The following is a 27,780-nucleotide window of genomic DNA, read 5'->3' as shown; positions in this document are numbered from 1 at the left end:
AGTCAGCTGAAAAGCAAAAAGAAGAACTGTAAGGTTGACTTGAGTGTAATAGTTGCCAGTGATGTTAGAACACTGAGGTAGAGGAATTTTCTCAGGACTGGACGGCTGACCTCTCACTAACTTGCTTTTAAATGATGAGCAGAGATAAAATATGTAGTAGGCAGTCATCTAATTTTAGCTTCTAGCTCGTTCATCATCACTTTCTAAGTTTTGTGCTTAAAAAAGGTCTTCTGGACACATCATCATATCCTGACAATATTACATAGCAACAGCTACAGTGTCAGACAGGATATGTGGTTATAGACTTTAAAGGTACATTTAGAAGAGCTGTTCTAGGGGTGGCAATGATATTAAGTGCACACACTCTCTCCAACATAGTGACAGGTCTAAAAATCGGTGTCCATCAGATATTAATGTCATGTTGTGAAACCAAAATAGTTTGACCAGAATTGCTCTAGTCTAACTGGTCAGAATACGGTGCATCTGGAAAGTATTCACAGTGCTTCACTTATTCTACATTTGAAATGTTACAGACTTATTTCAAAATGTATTAAATTCATATTTCAACTCAGAGTTACATACTAACTTTTCTTTTTTCTTTTTATTAAAAAATAAAAACAAAACTATAACATTCATATGTAAGTCTTTGGTACTCAAAATTGAGTTCAGTTGGTTCCTGTTTACATTGATCATCTGTTACATTTGATTGGAGTCCACCTGTGGTAAATTCAGTCAACTGGACATGATTTAATAATAATAATGGATTGCACTTATATAGCGCTTCTTCAGACCCTCAAAGCTTTACAATTCCACTATTCATTTACTCTCACATTCACACACTGGTGGAGGCAAGCTACAGACTGACAGAGGGGAGGCCGCTGTATCGTGCCACCAGTAGGCGGAAGGTCTTGCCCAAGGACACAATGCTCAAGACAGACAGAGCTGGGGATCGAACCGGCAACCTTCTGGTTACAAGATGAGCTTTCCAAACCCCTGAACCATGGTCACCCCATTTGGCTGTGGAAAGACACATACCTATCTACAGAAGGTGCCATAGTTGGCAGTGCATGTCCCCATTCAACCTGATGGAGTATAAAAGGTTCTGCAATGAAAAAGGGGAGAAACTGCCCAAAAAACAGGTTTGCCAAACTTGTAGCATCATACTCAAAAAGACTTGAGCTTGTAATTGCTGAAAAAGGTGCTTCAAGAAAGTATCGAGTATTTATTATTTTTTTAATACATTTGCAAGCATTTAAAGCAAAGACTTCTTTCATTTTTTCTTTGAAAGATTTTGTCATATGTTTAGGTTACAGGTAGGTAGCAGTGGCTTTTTATTTAACCTGAAAATATAATAGTGGGATCAATCACTTCATTTAATTAGCTCTTGACAAGAAAAATAATTAAATATATTCCATAAATGTCAAAGTACTCCAATTTTTCCAGCATTAAAATGTACACTAATATTAATCGCCACAATTCCTGGTGCTGCAAAGTGACCCTAAAAAAAAACCTGTGAATTATTTGGTACACTGAGGACCAGCATTGGTTCCAGCCACTGATGACTTTGAAAGAATAATTAAAGTGTGGGCTAAGTGTTGCTTGGGGATATTTTACATTCAGTAGAAGGGATGGGACAGGGAAGCGGCCAGAGATATTGATTACTGCTGGGATTACAGCACCATGAGCATCGCTCTCAGTCCAACAATGTAATCATCAGCCTTCTACTTGTAATGCACAAGTCGCCTCTGCCTCACCAGGGGAAGGGAAGGAGAGAGGCAAAGGGAGCCATGCAAGTGGACAGAGAACAGATGGATAATGTTTCATCTGACATTGTCCTTCAACTCATGATGGATTTAAGGCTGAAAGTTTCAGTTTGGGTATTATTTTCAAGGCTTAAAGGAGCCGTCTCCTAGAATTTGCTTTGATTTCAGCACCTAATGTGTATTTACTGTTAAAAATATCTCTACAAAATAATTGTTTTTTATAACACCTGTTCTGCTAAATAAATTAGATCCATTTGGTAGAACAAGGCTGCACTCTTTCCACAGCTTATGTCGAGTTTAAGATTGTTTTCCCCTCTTCAGTGACTGTCACCATGGCTGCTAGCTCTAGATTGGATTCACAGATTGCACTGATGTAAGTTGGCAGATACTTTCCTCCTCTTGAAAGTTTAATCTTTAAATGCATGACAGTGCTGATGCAGCAGTTTCTTTTTGTTACTTTCAAATACTTTTCACTGTTGTCTAACTCAACACTATCTCATATCACATGATTATTTTATAGATAGATAGATAGATAGATAGATAGATAGGGTTACATGGGGATTTCAGCTGAAAACAAGTATAATGCATTTTTTGAATATTTTATTTATTTACTTTTATTTCTGAGCAAGTACTTCTTAAGATTTTAAAACCTAAGCTTTTCTTTATGTACAGCCATAATTACAATAATACATAGATATTTAACATTACTGTGGATACCACACAATCAGCTATGTAATTGCTCTTTGTTTGACTACCTTTACATTGTGAAGTGGAAGTGCTCTTGAGACAGTCAAGGGCATTTCCTAGAGTTCTTTAAGACACCGTAGGCCCTAGGGCGTTCCTTGAAACAACTCCCCATCAGAGGCAGGACATCTAAAAAAAAGCGGGCTAGGTGACATCATGCTGTTCCTGTCTTTTCAATGCAAAGTGTCACACTTGCTAACTGTCGGGCAAACTGCAACTTTTTGACATGTATTCTTAAATAAATGTTTAAGAATCTAAAGGTAGAGCTGCAGTGGAAGGCTGAACATGCTTTTTATTATAAATTCTTACCTGTGATTATATGATTTTTTTCTTATTTTTCTTTGCACTGATGAACTTTCTGTATCCCACATGACAGCAGAATCTTTTCATTGTAGCTATGTTAATTATTGTAAATGACAACAGCGTCTTTTTTAATAGGAAAAATAGATGTGTGTTGCATACTGGAAATAGAAAATGCAAATCTATAACTTTTAGTAATTTGTTCATGTTGTTTGAATGAAAGCATCAAGCAATAAGGACATTTAATATAGTATTTAATAATACTTTAATAACACTTAATGCACGTTAAATGGTAAGTTCCACCATATCTGAAGGTAACAACACTAACATAGTTTTTTTTTTTTTTTAATTTAATATACTGATAAGATCTACACAAGGAAGAACCAGTTGGTTAATGATCAACATAAAAAGACAGCAGTCCATACGTCCAGTACTCAACTGAGTCATACCTGATGTTGGTGATAGAGATTTGGATTTGACCCAACACCCCGATGGGGAAAAGAAGAGTTTGCCTCAAGGCAGTAGGGTATTAGGTAGATAAGCGTCCTCTATGTTGCTCACAGCTGAGTAAATGGGATGATCATAGCAAAGGATATTTAATACCAATAAGCTGTCTTTGCTTGAAGACAGATTGAAAAGGTGTTTTGAAGTGCCTGTAAAATGTAATGAATATGCAGAAACTGCTTCTCAAAAGTATGTCTCACTAACTCAAACAAAACATTTTTTGTAAACAAAAACAGAGCAAACAAATGCTTCTCAGTACGCAGCACTTAGTCTAGCTGAGGAAAAGTTGGAATATAAGCACCAGTAACTGTATTGGGTCAGTCCAGTCAGATGCCAGTCAGTGAGATTACAAAACTTGTTCAAATACCGCCTGGTCAAAAGGATAAACTGAAATCAAACGAAACTGAATTGCGACCTCACTTTCCACCCTTTGTGTGTTTGTGCTGGCAGCAGAAAACAAGGACAACTGGCACAGTATTGACAATCATCAAACACAGATGTTCAAACCCATGCAAAGGTATTGCTGCTTATTTGGTTGAGATCCAATGTGCTGAATTAGATAAGGAACAAAAAAACATGGAAACAATGTTTACCAGTCATATGGTCAGAACAACAGAGTGGAGATTTCAGCACGCTTTCAAGGAGTTTTTGGTTTTTCACTTGAAAAGCAGCCCAATGTTGACGATGTATGGAAGTATAATTTGGAATCAGTTATTATGACATATAATGAAATATAAAATGAAATTTTGTTGGTAGTGGTGAAACTGAGCATTTACTTCACCCTTGATATGCATTATGGAACATAGAGGCAGCAGCAGTTTGAATTCCTTTGTTTAGGGAAAAGAGCATCTGCAGTGCTTCTCTGAGGTGGCACTTGTCATTGAAAGAGAAGAGAGAGATAACCAGCGGGCCTGCAGATAAGTGAATCTAAAGACCTCAATAAAGCTCAAGCCAGGAGTGGAGGGCGACACAGACAGGTATTAGTCCATCCATCATTTTCTTCACTTGATCAGAGTACAAAAATATAACACTCTCATCTAATCTGCCTAGCTCTCTATCTTTGTCATTGGTGACTACAGATAGCCAACAGAGGCTAATCTCCAGATTATTGATGACTATAGGTTGTCAGTGATTTGGGTTTATAGCGAAGGTCTTACTCTCTCGTGTAAAAAGAGAAACCTTTTTTTTATTATTGCTATATTTTGTATTAAATATTACTTTATCACCTATTTATTTTACCTGTATTTTTAAGTCAATACTGCTTATTTGAGTTTCATTGCCAGATCTACTTACTGTAAGTTTTGCTTTCTTATTGAGTGTCATACAGGGGTAGTGTAACTGAAGACTTCATAAACTGGGACCCCAGGGTTGCAAGCTGCTGGAGGGGTGCAAGGTGCCCAGCATCCATTAGTGGCCAATCCAATTAAAGTTCAAAAAGTGTTCAAAGGCTCTTACCTTAACAAGCTGGTTGATAAATAAGAGTTTCAACATGTAATGGAGTTGAAAGAATTTTTGGGTGCATTTAACAATGTTTAAATATATTTTACCTAGAATGAGTACTTACAGTCAATATGATTTTCAATCAATGTGGTTTCAGTCACACATCTGTGCAAACTAGTAAAATGTAGGACAAAACAAACAAACAAACAAACAAACAAACAAACAAACAAAAAGCATTTAGGCAAGAGATGAGCTACAAAAAAATACAGATTACTTCATAGTTGATAAATTGAAAAAAACAAACATAAAATAACAGCTAAACTCTTATAATGTGGCTAAAACCCATAACAAAATCATTCAAAGACAAAATTCCAGTGAATAAATTATTGTAAATTGATGGTGTTAAAACTAGAAACCAGCACGACTTATCTTTACATCATGTGAAAGCATAATGTCACTAATGAGTACCCAGCTTTTGTAAGTCAAAGTGTGGCTGAAAATATTGTAATTATAAATGGAGTGCAAATAAATTAGTGAAAATGTCTGGCAAACATTATTACGATGGTGTTTAATAGCAGGTGAGGCAGACTTTTTCTTTGATCAAAGTTGCAGGGATGAAGGATGTGACAGGCAGGGAGCGCAGATGCTGTGTCAATATTGAAAAGTAAATCTGATTTAGTATATTGTGTTATTCTGATAAAACCCTTTCAAAGTATACTGAAACATTTTGCCTTGAGTAGGATGTTGTAAATGACAACAAAAACCTTCAGATTTAAATCTCATAGCTACTGACATATTTTCTTTAACTCTTAGATAATAGATGGGGGCAGGTCTCATTAAAATTACACCCAAAGGAAATAAAGCAATTTCATGTTTTGTTTTGTTTTTATTGATAAAAACACAGATGTTTGATACACTGGAAATGGATTTACATAAAGCACTTTTCTAGTCTTACTGACCATTTATTGCTTTAGACTGCATGTCACATTTACCTAAGTCTTCATACAACACTTTGAGATTCTAAACAAGACCTCTATAGATGTGTTTGCAATACTTGATATGCATTTCTGCGTACTTTCCAGTATGTTTCTACATCACTTCTAAGAGTACAAAACAAACCCTCATTTGTATTTGGTCTCTTCATTTAACAACAATTATTTCAACATTTAAAACTGTGTATGAAATAAACTGCTTAAATCCTCCAAATACTTTTCCATCCAAAGTGTGAACGTAAATGTTGATTTGCTGTAGACAGATCAATGGCAAGCTGACCTTTGTCATTTAGTGTCTTACTTTAAGGCAATTGCAAAAGATCCTGGTTGCTGCTGCCCTATTTGATTTTTTATTGTTGGCTTTGATGAGGCGTACTAAAACAGGTCATTTGTTTTATGTCCCTTTCTGTCCCATTTGCAGGGGTTTGATGTTGGCTTCACTAAAACTCAAGCCAGAGGTCGACATCAGTGAATTAATTGCAGGGTGCGAGAGATGCTATTCCTGGACAACATATTGATCTTGGTATGCTGAATATGCTAAACATTTGTCTAACAGAGGTGTTTTGAAATTGGTGACGGTAGCTCCCCAGAATACCAGGACTTGATCTGTGGGGGACAGCATTAAATTATACTTGTAATAAAGGATGCAGAATTTTTATAATCAAGCATTTAATCATTTGGTCCTTTACTTTTGTCACAAGCAATTACCATGTTAAATAAGTCCATGATTAAAATTTTTAATTCCCTTATTATTAATGTTTGCTTTTGTACTGAGCAGGTTTTAGAATGGCTTTTCTCCATTTCTCGCTGAGACATGTAATCTCCTCAGAGTGAATATATGTGTACATGCATCCTACACGCGCGCACACACACACACACACACACACACACACACACACACACACACACACACACACACACCATCACATCCTTTTTAAACATGAGATTCTTCTCCTTTTTTCTTTTTTTTTGACCTTGTAGATTTTTAGCAGCATAGAAAACTTTACTTAGCATTTTATGTTTTGTATAGCACATAACTTGTGGGTGAGAGGTATATGTACATAAATCCATCGAGCAAATGTTTGGCTCTTCCAAAAGCACCTGTTCCAGCTGTCAGTCCTGTTGTGTCAGCAAAATGTATAAAAACTGACGTTAAAGAGTGTTAAACAGTGAATGGTTCCTTTTTTTTTTACACAACGAGCATTGTATTCTAGCAATATGGACTCTTTTCACTAGTCAGAAGCTCTGCAAGGTAGCTTTTCTACAATTGATGTTAGACTTGTTGCATGTTGATTTCAGTGTTGCCAACTCTGTAGCCAGAGATTTGTCTGAAATCAGAGTGAAAATGTTCCTCAAGATCCAGGAGTGTGAAATCAAATGTCTTTAATATCAATTAAGTTACCTCCAGTTTCATCTGAATCCTTTAAAGAAAGTGCTTCAGATTGGCCAATGTGGCTTTGAGATTAAGGTTAAATCCCCACCAATTTGTTTATCATTCTTTTTACAGCATATTAAAAGTGAATGAAAAGAACAACCAGTTTAAAAATAGACAAACAAATTGCAAAAGAAATTAAATTAACAGATAAAAAATTCAACAGGTAGCAAAACATCTCCTGGATTACAAGCTAGAATTTATGCCATGTCTACACTTTCAATTTTCTATGTGGGACTCTAATCTGGTGCTGTTGCCTCCCAGTGGCTGATATTGCTGTGGCCAGTGTATCAAGGTACAAGCTCCAGAGTGTGCTGTGAGCATAATAGGGAAACACAGAAGGTATCTAACAGTTTTGGCCGGGACTGAGATGACCTTGGGTAGATTTTTACTTCCAAAATTATATAAATAAATAAAAAAATTCACATTTTTGAAATTATTCAAATTCTTATTAAGAATATGCATCTTTATAAGAAATGAACTGGACTTTTAAAGCTTTATTGCCTAATTTTTATGAGCTTTTTTAGTAACATATAAAAGCCAGATAGGCAGGCGGTAGGAAAAACTTTTGTCAGAATCAGAGTTAAGATTAAATGACTATAGCTACTTCTTGAAGGAAGTGCACACCAGAAATGCGAGAAAAGGTTTTGTCATTTACTTTACAGTATTCACAAAATCACATACATATTTAAGAAAGCCAATGAAAAGGATTTCAGCTTTACCCCTTTTGTAAAGCACAACTAAATATGCAATCAGAAACATATCCTGTTATCAAGAACATAGATGTCCTAACTACTGAGTCATTGTAGGTTATATGTTAGCTGATCGGAGCACTGAGATTAACAAAACATAAACACAACATTAAGCTACCCACTGCAGTATTAACTGTGTTAATGGTGAACAAAAAGAGAGGACAAATTCTACTGAAGAGAACAAAATAATTCAGGTAATCAAGATTTAGCGAATGGACCCTTCAGTCAACTCGATTTTCCTAAATGGGTCAGAATCAAAAATCTGCCAAAAAATGCACACTAACCACCCAGATCAGTGTGGCAGTACTTTGTCTACTAAGCCTTTGAGACGCATTTTTAGCTTTATAACTTTGAACTGTATCCAACTCAGAAATGTGCACAAATTGAGTGGAAATGGAAGCAAATTTGGAATAAATTGTAATGATCCCGTGTCAGTAGAAATATTGATAGGTATACCAAAATATTACTATTTATTTACTCAAATAAAACAATAATTTATTTAATTTGGCGGGACATAGCGGAAGTGCATTCTTCCTTTTTAATTAAAGTTCCAAAATTAAGTTGAATTTCAATGTCTAGAGTGACAGAAATCCATGCAGAATTGTAATTGCAGGATCTCTGTACTTTTATTTCTCTATCCTATCCCCCCCTCTCCTGTTTCATTATTCACTGTGCGTTCCAATGACTACACAATACAAACCGACCCGTCCCTCAACTAACATTATTGTCATGCAGCAGCTCCCAGTTCAGTCATATTCTCTCCTCACATCTCCAAACCAAAACCCCCTCAAAAAGCCTTATAAAAATCTGTGCCCCGGGAGAGAGCAAACTGCAGAATACCAAAGTGTGCCAGGTGCAGCATTTAAAAAAGCGTCACTCTGCTTAAACAGAGATGCATTATTTAAAAGACAACTGAGAGGCATAAATAGAGTAGATGCATGACAAGGCCCTACAATCTGTAGCCCCTAATAGGCCCCCAGTGGTCTTGGTGTGGTCTTCTTGTGTGAGATGAGTTGACTCGGTCCCCCTCTGGCTCAGGATAACATGCTGTTTGTCTTAGTTTGACCTTGAGCAGCTGTTTCTCAGTCAAACCACGATAATTTAGCCCAGTTGGACTGCTATGTGAAATCACAGAGAGTTTTGAATGACAGTAAAAGCTACAGCAGTTTTCTATTGTATTGTATTACTAAATGAGCTGAATGCCATGTTGCAGAGGAACTTTGTTCCTTTCCCTTCAAGACATCAAGGACAAGAAAACACACACACACACACCTATATATATATATATATATATATATATATATATATATATATATATATATATATATATATATATATATATATATATATATATATATATATATAGCAGTGTGTGTGTCTCAGTCTGTCTGTTTTTGTTTGCACCAATTATATGAATTATTCTTTTTTTATCCAACAAACATTCCTTCATTAACATATGCAGAATCGTTTAAACCTCCATTTAAACTGTTCAGCATCTCTTGTACTGTACCTCCCAACAGTTCCTGGCTGCCATCTCTTTATCATGTGACACAGACAATCCAACAGCAGCTATGCCAAGCTGCAAACACATGGCACAAATGAATTGCTCAGATTCTGCCATGTGGTAGGCAAATGCCTAACTAGATGCAACAGAAAAGAAAGCATAGGCTGAGTTACAGACACTGTGCACTGTGAGTCACAATCCACTTTGAACCATATCGAGTTTGGACAGAAAACCAAAATGACCAACAAACACATGCTAATAAATTAGGGGTTATACCTGATTAACTTTTTTTTGTTGTCGTTGTTGTTTATTGTGCAAAAGGGAAAATCTGGAAGTGCTAATTTTCAGGAGTTATGCCTAAATCAATTAGGTTAGTGGATTTGCTATAGTTGATGAAGCCAGTGCTGCATTTTAAGCACTGGAAGGCTTTTCTCTAACACTTAACTAAGGCCTTATACCTCTCTAGGCTCTAGTGAGCAATCTTCACAGATCGCTGGAGTGCAGGTGTGCCACAGAGACTCAAATCTCATTAAAACGTGCATTACCCCCTTCCTGTCTTCTTTTCTCCAATCCTACCCAACCCTGCTGTAACCATATGGACCCCATACTGACTCTCATTATACGACATGAAGTGAATTCATTCCCAGGAAGACAAGGAAGGGGCAGAAGTGTTTGTGTGGTTAGGGTGCCATGTTTATAATCTGATCCACATCTGCGGATGGAAAGGCTGTTATGCTGGCTCATTAATTCACGTCTAAAAAGAGGATGGTATTTCTTATTATAGGGAGGTGGAATGTGTGGAGGAACAGATTACCTTACACTAGAGCCACACAAAGTAACCGTTATTAGGTTATTCTATTGCGTTACAATATTCTGCACTGGGAGTTGTTAATGGTGGAAATTTCAGTACCACTTTCACTGTTGCCATGAATATCATGACTGAAAAAACAACAACATTTTGCTTGTGGTCTCAATTTAAACAAAGGAACTCTGAAAAAAAAACTAGACAAAAAAGGACAAAAAACAAGCAAACCCATCAAGCATAAATTGCCTTAAATAATTTGGGAATTCAATTTGATTTTTCCCAGGCAAAATCATGCAAGGGTTCAAACTAATATTATGATCGATCTATCTATCTATCTATCTATCTATCTATCTATCTATCTATCTATCTATCTATCTATCTATCTATCTATCTATCTATCTATCTATCTATCTATCTATCTATCTATCTATCTATCTATCTATCTATCTATCTATCTATCTATCTATCTATCTATCTATCTATCTATCTATCTATCTATCTATCTATCTATAATAGAATCAACAGAATAGGTCCTCATCTTTAACATTTGGTAAATGTCTGGAAACTGAGAAGACAAGTTGCTGGACTTGCAAGAGAAATGTGGTGCTGAAAACAGGCCAAATGATTCTGAAGGTCACATCCATCCTACCTTTGTCAAGATCTTTGGACTTGATCCTTGCACACAGAGATTTCTTCAGATTCACTGAAGCCTTTGATTATGAGATATTTAAAGTCTTTGTATAGCTCCAGTCACTTTACCTTTTCTTGCCCAACTTCTTTGAGACCTCTCACTACTATCAAATTCAAAATGCCACTTTAAACATTTCATATGTTTACTATGTTCCATTGTTAATCAAATATGGGCTTTTGACAATTGCAAATCATTGCATTCTGTTTTACCCATATTTTATACAGCTTTCCAGCTTTTCTAGAACAGTGGTTGTAATCTAACAGTATATTTACATTTTTTACTTACATTCTTAAGTAAAACATATACTTGCAAGATGTGTGTAAACAAATTAAAGAAAGTCACTCGTGGACATATAGCACTCAGTCCACCCTCCTTTTAATCCATTATACACACTCAGAAGGGGTATATCGAAGCACTCTCAACCACCGTCATTAACCCCCTTTCCATCCACTGACATAACAAAGTGAACAACCCCATAATCAGATGACAAGTGATGGAAAGAAATTAAGCAGGAGGAACAGGGAGGGTGGTGGAGAAGATTTCCTAAGCTTTCCTTAAAAGACAGCATGCAGGAAATTGGGGTGTCAGCTAGCTGTCAGGGTGCATTGGCCTAACAGGCGATGGTGTGCCGGGCAGCTGTCGTTGACATGTCAATCTTTCTCTCAACCAATCAATCTTTGACAGAAAGCAGAATAGTGGGGTAAAGAAGAAACTGCCAAAGCAATCTGCCACTGATCCAATTATGCACGTTTAAAATACTGTCAATTTCTAAAATAAACTTTATTTACATTTACTTTTAAAACACAAAGATAAGGCTTAGCTCTTGACACACAAGTGAAAAAAAAAAGTTGATCCTTTTCCTTCTTTTTGTCTCACCTACCAACCCCTGTTGTCATCCAAGGTCGAGCAAGTGTTTGGGAATGTCTGTGTTGGTGCATCAGAGGAGAACTGCTGCATGTGTTCAGTGCCAGCTCTGTCTGGGTGACCACCAAGCTGCCCATCTCCCCCTACTGCTTCTGCTTCCCTCTGCCTGGGCATGTCAACTTTCTGGGGCAGAGCAGCCTGGCTCCCCAGGGAGGGGAGACACAGCAGACCAAAGGGGGTGGGGAGGGTGGTGGGAGTTGGTTAGGGCATAAATAAAATAACACTTGTGTTTCACCTTGACGAGGCCAGTTGCCTGTTGTTGTTTTCCGCTATGCAGATTTAAGTCCAAAAAAATGAATATCCAGAGGAAATGTGACACCCTCCCTTGGGCTTACATGTCTTCAAACCATGTTTTGGTCAATGTTTAGAAGTTTTGCATTGTGACTGACAAGTTATTAACTTCTAATTGGTAACATTTTTCACAGTTCACATGGAAGCTTGCTAATTGAATTTTCATGGCAATCACAGAGAGCAAAGGGGCATTCTTAGTGGAAGTGCCTGACTTTAATGTGCGTTTTCAAACTAATCGCCATGCAAATGTTAGCATAAACCTGATAGCATGTTCACTATCAATATGATAATTAGCACTAAACCGAAGTATCGCTGAGTCTAATAGAATGTTACTCTTTGCTGTTAAAGATAATTAAAGTTATTAGAATGAATTAAAATAGAGGCATTAATGTCAGTTCCACACCAATCTGCCAAAACATCTAAATAAAAATAAAAGTGTCAACCTCAGGTTTGTTCTCAATGCCAAAAACAGACTTTAAAGAATTATATATTTACACATAGGGGATCTGTGTGATATGTTGCAATTTGTACAGCAAGCTATAATAAAAAGTGTTATTTGCCTTATTTCCACTTTCAGTATTTGAAAAACACAGATGATTTGCATTCTCTAAATTATCAACATTCTTTGAGCTAGTTTTGACAGATGGCTCATGTTTTTTCAGATCATTAAACTTTTCTTTTTCAGTGAACATATGCGGTGGTGGTGCAGAAGCAGTTGTTGTAAGCTGATCGTTAAGCATGCCGAGTGTTAAATATTGATGTAGAAACTATAGAACTTGATAGAAACAGGTTAATCTTTTCCAAATTATTTTAACAGGAAACCACTTTAGTTTGTGGTTTTATGAATTAAACTGGTAGCACGGTGGCAGATCACTGGGCTGGCAGGGTCACATAACAGATTCTGGCAACTCCTGTCTAAACCAAATCATACAAGTTTAATGTTGTATGTTGCCAAGGGCTACCATGTATAATTAAGCTGTTTCTGTGTGTCCCCCACCCACTCCAAAAATATCCAGTACCTGGTAGACAGATTGGTATTTAGGATGATAGAGTGTTTTTCTGTAAAAGTGGAAATGTGTTCTGATAGGAGGCAAACAATAAAACAAACGTATTGGAATTTATGAAATAAACTAGTTTGTATGTGGTCAGATAACTGATTTTTAACATGTATATAGTGGTATTCAAAGCTTTAGGAATGTCTGCGCTCTTTAAGAAGTCATTGTCCCAGTATTACTCTGTGGTTAGTATGTCAGAGTAGCAGAGGCGACCTTGATGATTCTGCCACTCTGCAAAATCCAGTGATGATGGGGGCCATCCAGCACATCAATTATGTGAAGCATTTGTTGAGGTAATGTGCTGCACGCAAGGCAATGGGCGGGGGTGGACGAGACCTGCTGCACTATTCATGTCACCATCTGCTTCCTTTCACAAAGTCTTGCTCTACAGGTCTGTGGGCTCTAGAATCAGGCTTGGAGCCACTGCACAAACATGTGATTTAGACCAGCCAGTGCTGTTGCCCTCATTGTTTTGGTGTCAGCTATACTACTGCAATACAAACAGTCAGGAAGAACACCCGTGTGTGGGAATCTGCTGGAACAGGGAGAGAAAGGAGTTAACTTATGCAGCAGGAGACTTCCATAGAATTAACTATAAAGAAGGGCCAAAAGGGTCATAATGTAAGTTCCCAAAGCCAACACAAGAAATATGTATAGTACTGAAAAAGACCTGATTTCTTCTTGGAATTAATTGGCAATGACCAAATGTCTATTGTGTTAATTCAGTGTTAAACTTTAATATAAGTCATGTCTTATGGCAACATGACCAAATTTGTTGTGAAGATGATTAAGACCTGGCAATGGCTTAATTGAAAGCCTTAGTTTGCACTTCTCCGAGTATGTTTGTAAAGTAAATCCATGCTCTGATTAAACGTAATATCCACAATGAGTATCTATGAGCCAGAGCTATTTAATCTGATGGAGGCATCTTATCAGTATGCAAATTGAACAGCTCACTTTGCTCATTATATTAAATGAGCCATGACTGAATGAGTTTGTCTCAATTATTTCAAAGTTGTGCTGGGCGCCTGTTTCACGTAGTGGTATTTTAGCTTCATATTAGAGTTTCGGTCTAAAATTCAAGGCTAAATAGGGCTTGTCAGGCTCTACATTTGGGAAGCCTGGGGTACAGACCACACACACACATACACGCACCACACAGACTAAATATTGGCCACCCTGTGGGGTGTCAGCTATAAAAGATGACTTAGCTAGGCAATGATATCATTAAAGACTAAAGCAGAAAATGCATGAGGACACAAAAGGCCAACCTTCACATTGCTCTGTGTGCTGCTGCATAATCTGTTGGTGGGGGGTATGAATAAGCTCACTGCAAGGACGGCAGAGGTTTTGGAAAAGGGTAACTGTGACACACATCCATGTACTAATGGATATTATAGATTTAAAGCAATAACTGGCAAGTGTTTTTGATTTCTTTGCACACAGAAAAACATTTGATCGATGCGATTTTATATGGTTAAATTATTAATGTATATTTGATGTAAAAACAATATAATATGCATAAATGTATAAATAAAGACCTGTCATATACAAGTACTGCATAGATATATTTAAGCATACTTCTTAAAAATAAGCAAGTTTAACTTTTATTGTAATTGTATGCTGATTACAGTTTTTATCATATGTGAATTATGGGCTAGAACACCTATAAGTCAGCAGTAATGTGTCAGTAATGACAACATGAAGCATTACTAATGAATGTATGCTTATTCAATTCATTTACTTGTTTCTTGATTCAAATTTGCATTTTTTAAGACAAATGTGGTAGACAAAAATCATTTTTGCATTTATAAGATAATAAAACTGTCATATCATTAAAAGGTGGTTTAAAATATATCGACTCGTCTTTCCCAGGAGTAAGACTGATCTAAAACATACCTGCTGAGATGTTGAATGAATACAAAAAGGCACACTTGCATATGATAAATGTCGTGGTTTTTACCTATATACTATTGTATTATCAAATAATATGGCAAATTTGAATGTACACATTACCATTGTATGCTGATACTACGCAGAAATATGGAATGTCAGATATTAGCTGACTATAATGATCCAGCAGTGATCAGAATATGGTTGCCGATGATAGAAGTGCTTGAGATCATTAGCTTTCTACAGCTCTTAAACAGAGCGATTAGTGGAAAACACTGGTATTAATGTCACACCAATTCACATAATTGATCTCTTACATGAATTAATACTACAGAAGGAGTTATGCTGTTTTGTGTGTTTTAAGTTTGTATGAACAAATGAGCAATGCCATTATATACCACTCACTTCTTTTACTTGGCCATTGACAGTGTATATAATTCATGTTCAATTTATATGATCCATCATGGATATTTTTTTCCATCTTGAATAATTCTGCACTGAATTTCATGAAATTATGAGATAAATCGCACAGAGAGCAAAATGTCTCCTGGACCTTTTCAATCTTGTTTTGGAAAACTTTGTCTCATAGTTTTTGCTTCAACACTGCCCCCAAGTGATAGGAGACAGAATAGTATTAGGTACCAAACTGCTCAGAGAAGCCTTTGTTTTCTTTTCACAAGTGAAGAGTTTGCTATGGAAATAGAAAATTTCAACTGAGCACCTAAACCTAAGCAAAAGAGTAGAAACAGAGCATGCTATTCAAAATTCAAAATGTAGATTTTGCTTTTACTGATTTTAAAATTTACATTGTTGAAAGTCTGTTTCATTTTCTTTATTAGAGTAAAAGATGGACATCAACTACACTGTATTTAATGTTCTCAGAGAGACCTGCACACTGTAGATCCAAAACTCAGCTGCTTCATCTTTAAGTTGATGACTGCCTTTCTCCTTGGGTGATGTGACAGGCAGGTCTGGTGCACCATATGAAATATAAAACAGGATGGGGACACCGTTGACAGCCATGTCACAAAGTATCAGTGAGGATGACAGCACCAAAGACCCTGGTCTACTATGCTGACAGCTCTGCAGCTAATCGGAAGGTACAGGTCCTCGCAGCTGCCGGACCAAAAGATGGAGAGTGGGTCAATAATTTAACAGGTGCAATATGTTGAGGCTAGTCTACCGCTAAGGTCGCCATATCCTTCTCCTGCACTCACTGTCTCACTGACATTTTGGCACATTTTGTGAACAAAGATTCATCACCTGCCATGTAGAGCTTTACATTAAACAGCATGTCACAGGTTTAGAACTTGATTCTCATCAAGCAATTCTAGTACCCAGGGTCGTACTCCTACCTTAGCCTGTGGTTATGTGGAAATTTTATACGTTATAAAAATATAATTATTTATAACTTTTCTTTAGTACAGTAACCAGAAAATCAATATTAGCATGATTTTACAGGTACATGACAACTATTTGTAAATTTCAGTAAATATTTGATTAAAACAGCCAAATTCAAATAATGATATAGTTAGTGGTTGTTTGTAACAATAACCACTAGTTATTGGAGTTTAGAATCTGTTTATAAGAATATTTATTAAACATGTGGTGTTGCCACTGGAGGTGTACTCAAGATAATCTGATGCGGCTGTGGGGGTACATCAGTCAAAAGGGGATGGGAACTACTCCTTTGTTAGGCTGCAAACAATGTAATACTTTTAGATGTCAGGAAAATTAAGGTACGCAATATAATAATATATATTATAATATTTAACATACAAAATTTAAAAAGTGGTTTCACTGTCTATATATTGTAAAGTCATCACTCGTTTTATTTAAAATCTTCAAGAATTCTGCATTTTCTCTGCTCATGTGCTCTGTTGCCATAGCAACCAAGGTGAACCAAGTTTTCTGGCAGGTATCACTTTTGCTGACATTAAAGTGTCACTGGTTCATATCTTCTGACTGGAACAGTAACTCGACTGGAAAGATGGCAATGGGTTGAAAGTGAGGGGAACAAAAGAGGACATGAGATGGAGAAAATAAGAATGGTGGGCCAACTCACTGGCCCTCTAGGACCTGGAGCTGCCCTAATGAGAGATGCCACCAGTGTTCTGTATATACTTTCTGTCAGTGATTCCCGGAATACCGTTTACATGAGTTAAAATCATAGCTGGCGTAAAAAGGATATTTGGGCCAGGATTTGGAAGTTGTTGGCCTTCTGATAGGAGAGCTTTTGAATGATCACCTAATGTGTCACAAAGGAATCTGCTGTGATGGTAATGATACTGCAGCAACTTATCAGAGATGTGCGAAGTGCTGAAAGAGGAATGTATTTTTACAAATTGTGTTATTAAAGTGTTTATTCATCGCAAGGATTCAGACTGTTCCTGCAGTTTCCCACAAATTTTGTTGGTTTATTCCCTACACTCAGGTTGAGGGGTCATATGATGATGATGATGAAGCTTTGATTGCACAATTCCAAGAGATGATGCATAAAATAGATATCAGCTGTTAATAATTTCCCGATTGCATAGCTGTTGTGAGGGCTGTACTCGTACTTGTGGGGACTGTGAGTGCTGTTTGTATAGTCGCTCATAAAGATCATGCTGAACAGTAATAACTGTTCTCTCCTACCTGTCAGCACATTGTGTTTTTCCACCTATAGCTAAATAAAAAAAATACTTCAAGTAGGACACCTATTATTAACAGCTGATATCTGTCCAGGTGGAGGCTAACCATTGGTGGAAGAGGGAATGAGGCCAGCTACAAATTGGGACCTGACTGGGCCGGCAGCCCCTCCTACTACTTCCTGTTTCCAGTGAGCTGCGCGTTTGGGGCCCTTCGTGGCGTGTGACAGAGCTGGGCTGCAGTAAAAACAGTTTAGAGAGTCGTATCTGGACATGGTAGCTGTAGGGGTGGGAAGCCGTTTCTTTTTCAACCTTTTTCTCCTGTTTCGGGTAGGGAGACAGGTTAGAGGTTTGTATTTTCTTTTGGGGTTGATTCACTATAGGTAAGTTAGGTCTGATTCATTTCCAGTGTGTTTTGTTTGTTGTTTTGGCCATGCCCACCCTGACGCTCGCTACCTGTCAAGTTAATAAAACGACTAGTCATTGTAAAGCTGTGGCTGTGTGATTAACTTCTTTTTATTATTTTTCTTGTGTTGCACTCCATTATATCCCCTTTGCATAAATTGCAAAGGGGATATACTAAGATTTGTGGCAGACAAGTTGAGTAAGAAGCCATGTCATTAGTGCTGTGACTGTTAGTTTATTTGGAACGGCCAGAATTACTAACAGTTTTAAGCACAATGCCAGAGCTTTGTGGTTCACTTCTACAGGAGCATTTTACTGACCTTATTAATCATCTGAAATATAAAGAACAAAGCACCAAATATTTCTGGCAGAATGAATGAATGCACCTCCATTACTGTTATCTATAAGCCAGTTGTTGATCAGGATTCCATCATGGTCCTGTCAGGGATGAGGGGGCGGGAGGATGATGGACAGAACTAGCACACCTAAATGTATAGTGAGGGTGCACTGGGAACCTGTGGCAACTTCCACCTCTGCCAGAGCTTCAACTGCATTCCAAGGGAGGTCCGAGAAATTTAGTCCAAGTGGACCATGTTCTGCACCTCCATCGATGAGACTGTTGCAAGGAGCTGTGGCTGCAAGGTTGTTGGTGCCTGTTGTGGCCAAAAATACAGAACCAGTTGCTAAAGACCAGAGGGAGTTGTCAGGAATCTTATCAGGCTTGGTTAGCCTGTGGGACTCAAGAGGCAGCTGACAGGTAAAGGCAGGGCAAGCACAATGTTGCTCTGGCAGTGGGTGAAGCATAAACACAGGTGTGGGAAGAGACCATGGAACAGGAATTTTGGTCAGCCTGAAAGTGGTTCTACCGAACTGTCAGACAACTTATGAGGGGGAAGAAGTATTCCACACACACTGTCTACAGCTGCGGTGGAACGCTGCTGACCTTGACTGAGGATACAGTAAGGCGGTGGAACACTTTGAGGATCTCCTCAGTCCCATACTGAAACCTTCTATCATGGAAGCAAAGCAGAGCATGAGAAGGAAGGGGGATTACTCTCCCATCACTGGTTGCAAAGTCACTAATGTGGTTAAACAACTACACAGTGGCAGGGCCCCTAGGATGGATCAGATTTGCCTTGAGTTCCTGAAAGTTCTTAATCTTGTAGGGCTGTCCTGACTGACATGTCTCTGCAAAGTTGCATTGAGGTCTGGAGCACTGGCAGACTGGGGTGGTGGTGGTTTCCTTGTTTAAAAAGATTTAGGAGGAACAAAGCAGTTTTTAAGAGGAACAATGAAGTTTTTAAGAGGAGCAATGGAACACTGGACCAGCTCTTTATCCTCTCAAGGATATTCAAGGGTGAATGGGAGTTTGCCCAGCCAGTCTACATGTGTTTTGTGGACTTGGAGAAGGCATTCGACTGTGTCCCTCGGGGTGTCCTGTGGGAGGTGCTACTGGAGTATGGGGTGTCTGGCCCATTGCTACGGGCCATTCGATCCCTATACAACCGTTGCAAGAGCTTGGTTCGCATTGCCGGCAATAAGTCGGATTCGTTCCCGGTGGGTGATGGGCTCCGCCAGGGCTGCCCTTTGTCACCGATTCTGTTCATAATTTTTATGGACAGGATTTCTAGGCCGGAGGCAGCTGACGGGTATTGGCAGGCCAAGCGGAATGCGGCTCGGGCAGTGGCTGAAGCAAAAACTCGGGTGTGGGATGAGTTCGGAGAGGCCATGGAAAAAGACTTTCGGACTGCCTCGAAGAGATTCTGGCAAACCGTCAGGCGTCTCAGGAGGGGAAAGCGGTGCTCTACCTGCACTGTGTATAGTGCTGGCGGAGCGCTGCTGACGTCGACTGAGAAAATTGTCAGGCGGTGGAAGGAATACTTCGAGGACCTCGTTAATCCCACTGACACGTCTTCCGAGGAGGAAGCAGAGTCTGGGGATGAGGGGAACGACCCGCCAATTTCTGGGGGTGAGGTCACTGAGGCAGTTAAACAACTCCTTGGTGGCAGAGCCCCTGGTGTTGATGAGGTCCGCCCCGAGTTCCTGAAGGCTCTGGACGTTGTAGGGTTGTCCTGGTTGACACGCCTCTGCAATGTTGCATGGAGATCAGGGGCAGTACCTGTGGACTGGCAGACCGGGGTGGTGGTCCCCATCTTTAAGAAGGGGGACCGGAGGGTGTGTTCCAACTACAGGGAGATCACATTCCTCAGCCTCCCTGGGAAAGTCTATGCCAGGGTGCTGGAAAGGAGAGTTCGTCCGCTAGTCGAACCTCGGATACAGGAGGAACAATGCGGTTTTCGTCCTGGTCGCGGAACACTGGACCAGCTCTTTATCCTCTCGAGGATACTTGAGGGTGCATGGGAGTTTGCCCAACCAGTCTACATGTGTTTTGTGGACTTGCAGAAGGCATTCGACCGTGTCCCTCGGAGTGTCCTGTGGGAGGTGTTGCGGGAGTATGGGGTGTCTGGCCCATTGCTACGGGCCATTCGATCCCTATACAACCGTTGCAAGAGCTTGGTTCGCATTGCCGGCAATAAGTCGGACTCGTTCCCGGTGGGTGATTGGCTCCGCCAGGGCTGCCCTTTGTCTCTGGTTCTGTTCATAATTTTTATGGACAGGATTTCTAGGCGCAGCCAACTGGCGGAGGGCTTTCGCTTTGGTGGCCTCAGAATCTCATCTCTGATTTTTGCAGATGATGTGGTTCTGTTGGCTTCATCGGGTGAAGGCCTCCAGCTCGCACTGGAACGGTTCGCAGCCGAGTGTGAAGCAGCGGGAATGAGGATCAGCACCTCCAAATCTGAGGCCATGGTTTCTCAGCTGGAAAAGGGTGGAGTGCCCACTCCAGGTCGGGGATGAGTTCCTGCCCCAAGTGGAGGAGTTCAAGTATCTCGGGGTCTTGTTCACGAGTGATGGGAGAAGGGAGCCGGAGATCGACAGACGGATTGGGGCTGCAGCTGCAGTAATGCAGACGCTGCACCGGTCCGTCGTGGTGAAGAGGGAGCTGAGTGTAAAAGCGAAGCTCTCAATTTACCGATCTATGTCCCTACCCTCACCTATGGCCACGAGCTGTGGATAGTGACCGAAAGAACGAGATCGCGGATACAAGCGGCGGAAATGAGCTTCCTCCGAAGGTTGGCTGGCCTCTCCCTTAGAGATAGGGTGAGAAGTTCAGCCATCCGGGAGGGGCTCAGAGTAGAGCTGCTGTTCCTCCACATTGAAAGGAGCCAGCTGAGGTGGTTCGAGTATCTGACAAGGATGCCTCCTGGGCGCCTCCTGGGTTGGTGTTCCGGGCATGTCCCACCGGGAGGAGGCCCCGGGGCAGACCCAGGACACTCTGGAAAGATTATATCTCTCGGCTGGCCTGGGAATGCCTTGGTGTTCCCCCGGATAAGCTGGAGGAGGTGGCTGGGGAGAGGGAGGTCTGGGCTTCTCTGCTTTGGCTGCTGCCCCCGCGACCCGGCCCCGGATAAAGCGGATGAAGATGGATGGATGGATGGATGGATGGGTGGCATCATAATGCCATAGTTGATGCCAATAAGATGGTTCCCATAATGAAACTAGCCTAGACTTTAAATTAAAGTCATCTGATCTTATCTTAAACTTATCTACAACAAGGTATAAGACCTGTTGTTGCAAATTCAATGCCAGGCCTGGAATGGGCCTAAAAAAAGTGGCCCTGGTATTGTTGATCCAGGTGACAAACCATGATTGTTGATCCAGGTGACAAACCGTGATTATTTAAAAACCAAACAAACAAACGGACAAAAAAAAGACAAAAATTATATTGACCCATCAGCCCAGATTACCAGTCCAACACTGGTTCATGCATTATCACCGTGGTATTTAAATCAGTTTTCTACTTAGAAAATAGGATGTTCTTATCACCTTATCTAAATAATTAGAACAATCTGACACTTAATTTAGGCACACCAGTAGAAACAACACATACTTGGTGAAAGACATTTTCTCATTGTTCCACTTTCTGAAGACAGTTCCCAGTTTGGGAACTATTCATTCTGATGATATTTCTACATCATTCGGAATGAAGCTGCTGAAAGAGAAGAGATCGTGTCTGAGACTGATTGATGTATCCCCTTTTTTAGGGTTTAACATTGTCTATGCTATTGTACTCAATGGATATAACCCCCCCCCCCCCAATAATTATGAAATGTGAGTGAAGTACTGCAGCTCATCCCACCCACAAGGGAAAGGAAAAATAAAAATGTATCATTACTTTATCTTAGGACCACCATTATCATGAGATGTATTTATTTAAAACATTGTGACTAAATATTATGAGTGGGTAATGACTATTTATTACAAAAGAACATATTCTGTGTGTAGAGTACATTACACTTTAAGTTGCAAGTATTCAGATGACGTGTGAAGTGTATTTACATGTCAATCTATTATGTAAATATAAACAAAATATTATGTCAAAAATGACAAAGAACATTTTCAGTTTTTAAAATAAGCTTTATTTGAATTTTAAAGATTCATTTGAAGTCATATTTCCGGGATTTACAGCTTAGAGTTTGCATGGATAGCGATGAAGGGGTCCTCATCTTTGCCACTGATCGAGAAGGTGGCACGGCCATCACTACCAACACTGACCTGCTTCCCAGTGCATCTGCTTCCTTCCTTCTGACCAGAAATGACATCACAGTAGGTGCCACCAGGCAAGCCTGTGTTCAGGGTGACATTCAGGTCCCTGAAAGCGAAAATAAAGTCGTAAGAGTGCCATAATTAAACTTCATTGCCTTCTTGTATTTATTCTGCTTTCAAGACAAAAAAATAAAATAAAGCAATATAATACCACCTGGGCAAAGGAAGGCATTACATATCTGGTAAAAAAAAAAAAAAAAGAAAGAAAAGAAAACATAAATAAAAAGGGATGCAGTTCATTTTTCTCATTCTCTGTTGAGAGAGTTTTACTGACTCAGCAGTCCAATCTGCTACCAAAATAATACAGTGCTGGTGTGGAGTAACAGCAAAAGTGTACTTTAAAGACATTTCATTTCCAGATGTCTTTTGTGGATAATATGATAATTCTATAGATCCTATAATAATAATTATATAATAACTAAAAATTATATAATAATACTTATTGTTAATATTATTATTATTATTATTATTATTGTAGTAGTAGTGTAGTAGTTGTTGTAGTAGTTTTTATTTATTTTTATATATAATTAATAGTGCTCTTTATGAAACAGAGTTCCATTTCTAATAAAATAAATAAAGGCTTGAAAAACTACAGACATTTTTTAACTAAGCTTTTTTAAATTACACACACACAAACAAAGAGAACATAATCCTTACCAGTCCTCATTGTTAAAAACGATGAAACCACGGTTACCACGCCCAAAGGCAACCTGGTTGCCCTGGTTGTCCCACCAGTTGGAGTGAGGCTGTCCATTGACCACATTACGGAAAGTGACCATGTTACTAAATAGGAGAAAGGACAAATTACAATCATAATACATGATATCTACAGTTTTGATGGTCTAGCTGACAAAGCAGAACAATGTGAATTTGCATAAGGTCAGTGTGCTTTCTCCTGATTTCTGTGGACTTACGTGATCTGACGCCATCTATGCTCACAAACCCATCCATTCCCACAGGTCTGGTCAGAGTTGATAGTAACAGGCTTGGTTGACCCATCACCATTGCTGGGGGGTCCAATCCAGTCATTCTTATCCTATTATACAAGCATTAATGAACGCATTCAACAAAAAAGCATCTAATACACACTAGATATTGCATTATACTTGTGAACATACTTGTCCGTTTACAATGTTGCGGTCCCACCGATAGCTAGACATGACCCTGGTTACACCGTAAGGGTGGGCAAGCATGTAAGCAACAGCCATCTTGTAGAGCCTGGGGTCCCAGAATGTAAGGATGGATGCACCGCCAGCACCATGGCCTCTTTGGTTATCATGGTTGTCAGTGAAGACAAGAGCATTCCCGTTAGCCATGAAACCCCATCCTTCTCCCCAGTTCCTAAACACAGCAAAGAAAAAAAGAAATGTATTTTATTATATATATATTTTTAAATTATAGCTGATCATTACAAAGTCTTTGTTCAGACCAGTACTTAAGATAGAGTTTGCACTGGTTACTCTAACTACACTCCTGTAAAATTCTCATTCTCAAAAAGTCAACATATCGTTAGCTTCATAGCATAAGTGCCTAAGTCATTGACTTAGTCAAATGACTTAGGCAATTATGCTATGAAGCTAACGATATGATGGATGTGAAATTGACTTTGACAACCAATTTGTCGGACCCTGCACCTTTATAGTAGTTTTTATCTGTTTGTTTTTCCTTTACAAAGAGTATTGTTAACAATGACATATCTCTGTTATATCTTTAAAGAAATCTTTTATATTAAATTGTGTAATATTTTCCTTAGATATACCAGTAGAAACAACACATACTTAGTGTAGGAAAGCTTCTGGTTGTTCCACTTTCTGAAGACCTCTCCCATTTTGGCACCATATTTAAACTCAGTCACTCTTCCAAGGCCGACGTACTCATTAGCTGTAATGGGCTCACCTCCCAGATCAATAACCTAGAGTGAAAAGCACGAAATTCATACCCCAGGAAGCTGATTCAGTTCAAAATGTATATCATCCATAATCTGTAAATTAGAAAGGGTTTAAATAAATAAAATCGCTTTGCTTCTCTTTCTTTCTGTCATTACCCTAATCTTCATTTTGTATACCATTATGTGCTTTTGTTTTCTTGCCAAATAGTGGTTACTTTAATGTTCTCCTTGAATGTTTGTATTTGTAAATGCTTCTCTTCCATCCTGTTTGATGGCTGCTCTAGATACAGTTTGTCCAGAAAAACTGACCTCCTGATAGATGAAAGGTCTGGCGCCACCGGGGAACCACTGGGTGTTAAGGTTGTTCAGACGACCATAGACAGCACTCAGATCACCAGGCCACATGTGCTTGCAGGCATCCACTCTGAATCCAGCCACACCCATGTTAATCAGCTTGTTCATGAACTCGGCCACTTTGCCCCTAACATAGTCTTTCTCCAGGGCAAGATCCAGCAGACCCACCAGACGGCAGTCACGTACCTACAGCAGTTCATATTTATTCAGATTGTGGAGCTAAGAAGCAAGACATTGTACACTGTGCTGGAATTGATATGTTTCTACTATAGTATTCTCAATTAGAACGTTTAGCGAAATCAATGCAGTCATTCTAAAAGAAAGATGAGAAGGTAGAGACAAATGTCTCTTCTCTAACTAAAGATGACTTTTTTTTCCAACTTTGCCTGTTTTGAAAATTTAGTTCAAATTACGAATTTCAATGAACAACAAGGAATATGCTCTGGTTGTGTTTAGCATCTGAAAGTATAGACTATATTATTAGAATATTTGGTAATAGAAAAATCAAGTATAAAATATATGCTTTAAAATTTCGCAATTTATTTGATCTTAATAAGATTTGCTATTTCAAAATAGCATGTTTAATAAACTAAAGCTTCAGTCTTCCTGGTGTTGTTTACTCCCTTTTTCTAAAAAAAAAACAAAAAGTCAGTAATGACTAAAATTAAAATGCTATCATAACCGTATGTGTATTTTAAGGCTTATCTTACAAATACATTTTTAAAAATGTATCATTTTTTTCATGCTATTGTTTTCCTTGGTCTTGTCATGTGAAAAGTCAGACAACAGGGATATTATTTGCTGTTTATATAATTACATAGACAACAAAAAATTTGGATCCCCTACAATGGTCAGGTCCTACTCGTTTATATAATTATTATTATTTTTGTAAGGTGATTGCCAAGCAATGTGATGGCATCATAATAATCATAAATTATTATATTCATGTTTTTATTGACACAATTAAGATGCTAAATTGTTCATTTTAGCCTGTTAAAGGTAACTGCTAGACAACATAATTACGTCTAAAAAATTGTCTAAAAAATTAAATTAAAGAAATTAAAGAAAATTTCAAGAGTTTAAGATGTATCAGTGTATATAATTTACTTCCTCCTCTCCTGATTCTGTAGGTAGACTTTGCCAACAGTCAAAAAAGGAATTTGGTGTAAAACAGCCAGAAAGGTCAAAATAATAGAAATCAGTATGAAGAGCTTAAGTCAATGTTTAAATGAGTAAACTTTTAAAATAAAGTTTGACTTGTCTGTGTGACATTTCTTACCTGATATATATCACCATAGTTCTCAATTTCACCACTCCCAGTCTTGCATTTATTGTCATTGAAGTCCAAGTTAGAATACGGGACACTGGGGAAGTCTTCTTTGCCAGCATCAAACCAGCTTCCACATGAAGAGTGGGTTCCTGCTCCGCCACCAGATCCACACATGTGGTTGATAACAGCATCCACATAGATGTTAACCTGTTAGTTAACATAACTAGGTCAGTTTTATTCATTTTCTTTGCATGGTCATTTCAAATCATGCTAATTCGTTAAATTGTTGATCTTCATGAATTTATTCTAGCCCACCAGGTACTGTGTCTATAATGTTGTTCTAAAATTCTCATAAAAGGAATCTGGTATTAACTTGTTGTCAAATGACGTCTGTCAAATGAAGAAGTCTGAAATACCTAACATTAAATGTCAACTGTAATTTAGTTTACCCCAACATTGTTGCAGCGGGAGATCATGTCTTTCAGTTCTGCCTCACTGCCAGATCTTGAGCAGAGTTTGTAGCTGATTGGCTGGTATCTCTGCCACCAGGGCCTGAAGGGATTGTTCACCAGAATGTGTTCATTTGGAGGAGAGATCTGAGGAGCGCAAAGGAGAAAAAACAACAACAAGTGTTGTTGTTATTTGGCGCTACAGTCAGGACTTCCTTGCAAAAAAAAAAAATTCTCAGTGCTAGTGAGTCAAAACATTAGTAAAAGATAGTTTAGACGTCATTCTAATGAGAAAGTAAAAAGCATAGTTTGATAATATTGATAATAGTTTTGATAATAATAGCAAAAATAAACACACACAGACACATAACACACACGTGTCTGTGTATGAAACAGGAAAAGAAAGGATTGTCCAATGTGTCCCTTAATGCTCAGCTATACAGACCTGAACTCCGCCAAAGCCTTTGGGACCCAAGAAGCGTTCACACTCTTGAGCAATGTCAGCCCAACGCCATTCAAACAGGTGGACGATGGCAGTCCTTCCATTCTTAAATTGGGGGTTGTGCTGGGCAAGGCCAAGCCCGAACAGAGCCACCAAGACGAACAACTTCATGCTTTTGATTGATGAGAAAACCAAAAGCAGTCACACTCTGCCGCAGTGTTTTCAAAGTATTTATACTCACTTTTTCCTCTGCTGAACCAGTGAGAGAATGGCATATATCATTGGGTGTGGAAACCAAACAGGTGCATTTTTATCACACTTTCTTGCTTTTGTAAAACAAGCAAAAAGGGGGAAAATCCTTGAGGCAAGATTAGAAAGGCAAACATAAGGTACATAATATCCAACCATCCACCCATTTTTTTCCACTTATCTAAGTCAGGGTCAGAGGAGGTGCTGGAGCCTGTAGAGTGGGGGGCAGAGTATGTCATGAACATGTCACAAGTCTGTCACAGACAGACAAACATTAATGATCACATTCACATATGGTCATTTTAGAACTGCCAGTTAACCTACCCCCATCGTCATAT

At 38.7% G+C, this 27,780-nt stretch overlaps 1 protein-coding gene across 1 annotated transcript; it reads right to left on the bottom strand.

Moving 5' to 3' along the window:
- Positions 1-22,580: 22,580 nt before the first annotated feature.
- LOC147308113 (alpha-amylase) lies at positions 22,581-27,406 on the bottom strand. The gene is made up of 9 exons (XM_086272100.1): positions 27,197-27,406; positions 26,752-26,898; positions 26,312-26,509; positions 24,988-25,218; positions 24,569-24,702; positions 23,909-24,131; positions 23,705-23,826; positions 23,448-23,573; positions 22,581-22,836 (listed from the first exon to the last, which is right to left on the bottom strand). The coding sequence occupies exons 1-9, from the start codon at positions 27,362-27,364 to the stop codon at positions 22,647-22,649; spliced, it is 1,539 nt and encodes a 512-aa protein (XP_086128226.1). The 5' UTR covers positions 27,365-27,406; the 3' UTR covers positions 22,581-22,646.
- Between the last annotated feature and the right edge of the window lie 374 nt (positions 27,407-27,780).

This window comes from Aulonocara sp. 'chitande type north' Nkhata Bay, linkage group LG18, assembly GCF_057382095.1.
Source record: "Aulonocara sp. 'chitande type north' Nkhata Bay isolate Kocher_YH1m ecotype deep benthic linkage group LG18, A_spYH_male_GT1.1, whole genome shotgun sequence".
Taxonomy (NCBI): Eukaryota; Metazoa; Chordata; class Actinopteri; order Cichliformes; family Cichlidae; genus Aulonocara; species Aulonocara sp. 'chitande type north' Nkhata Bay.
This window is presented reverse-complemented; position numbering and strand designations above follow the sequence as displayed.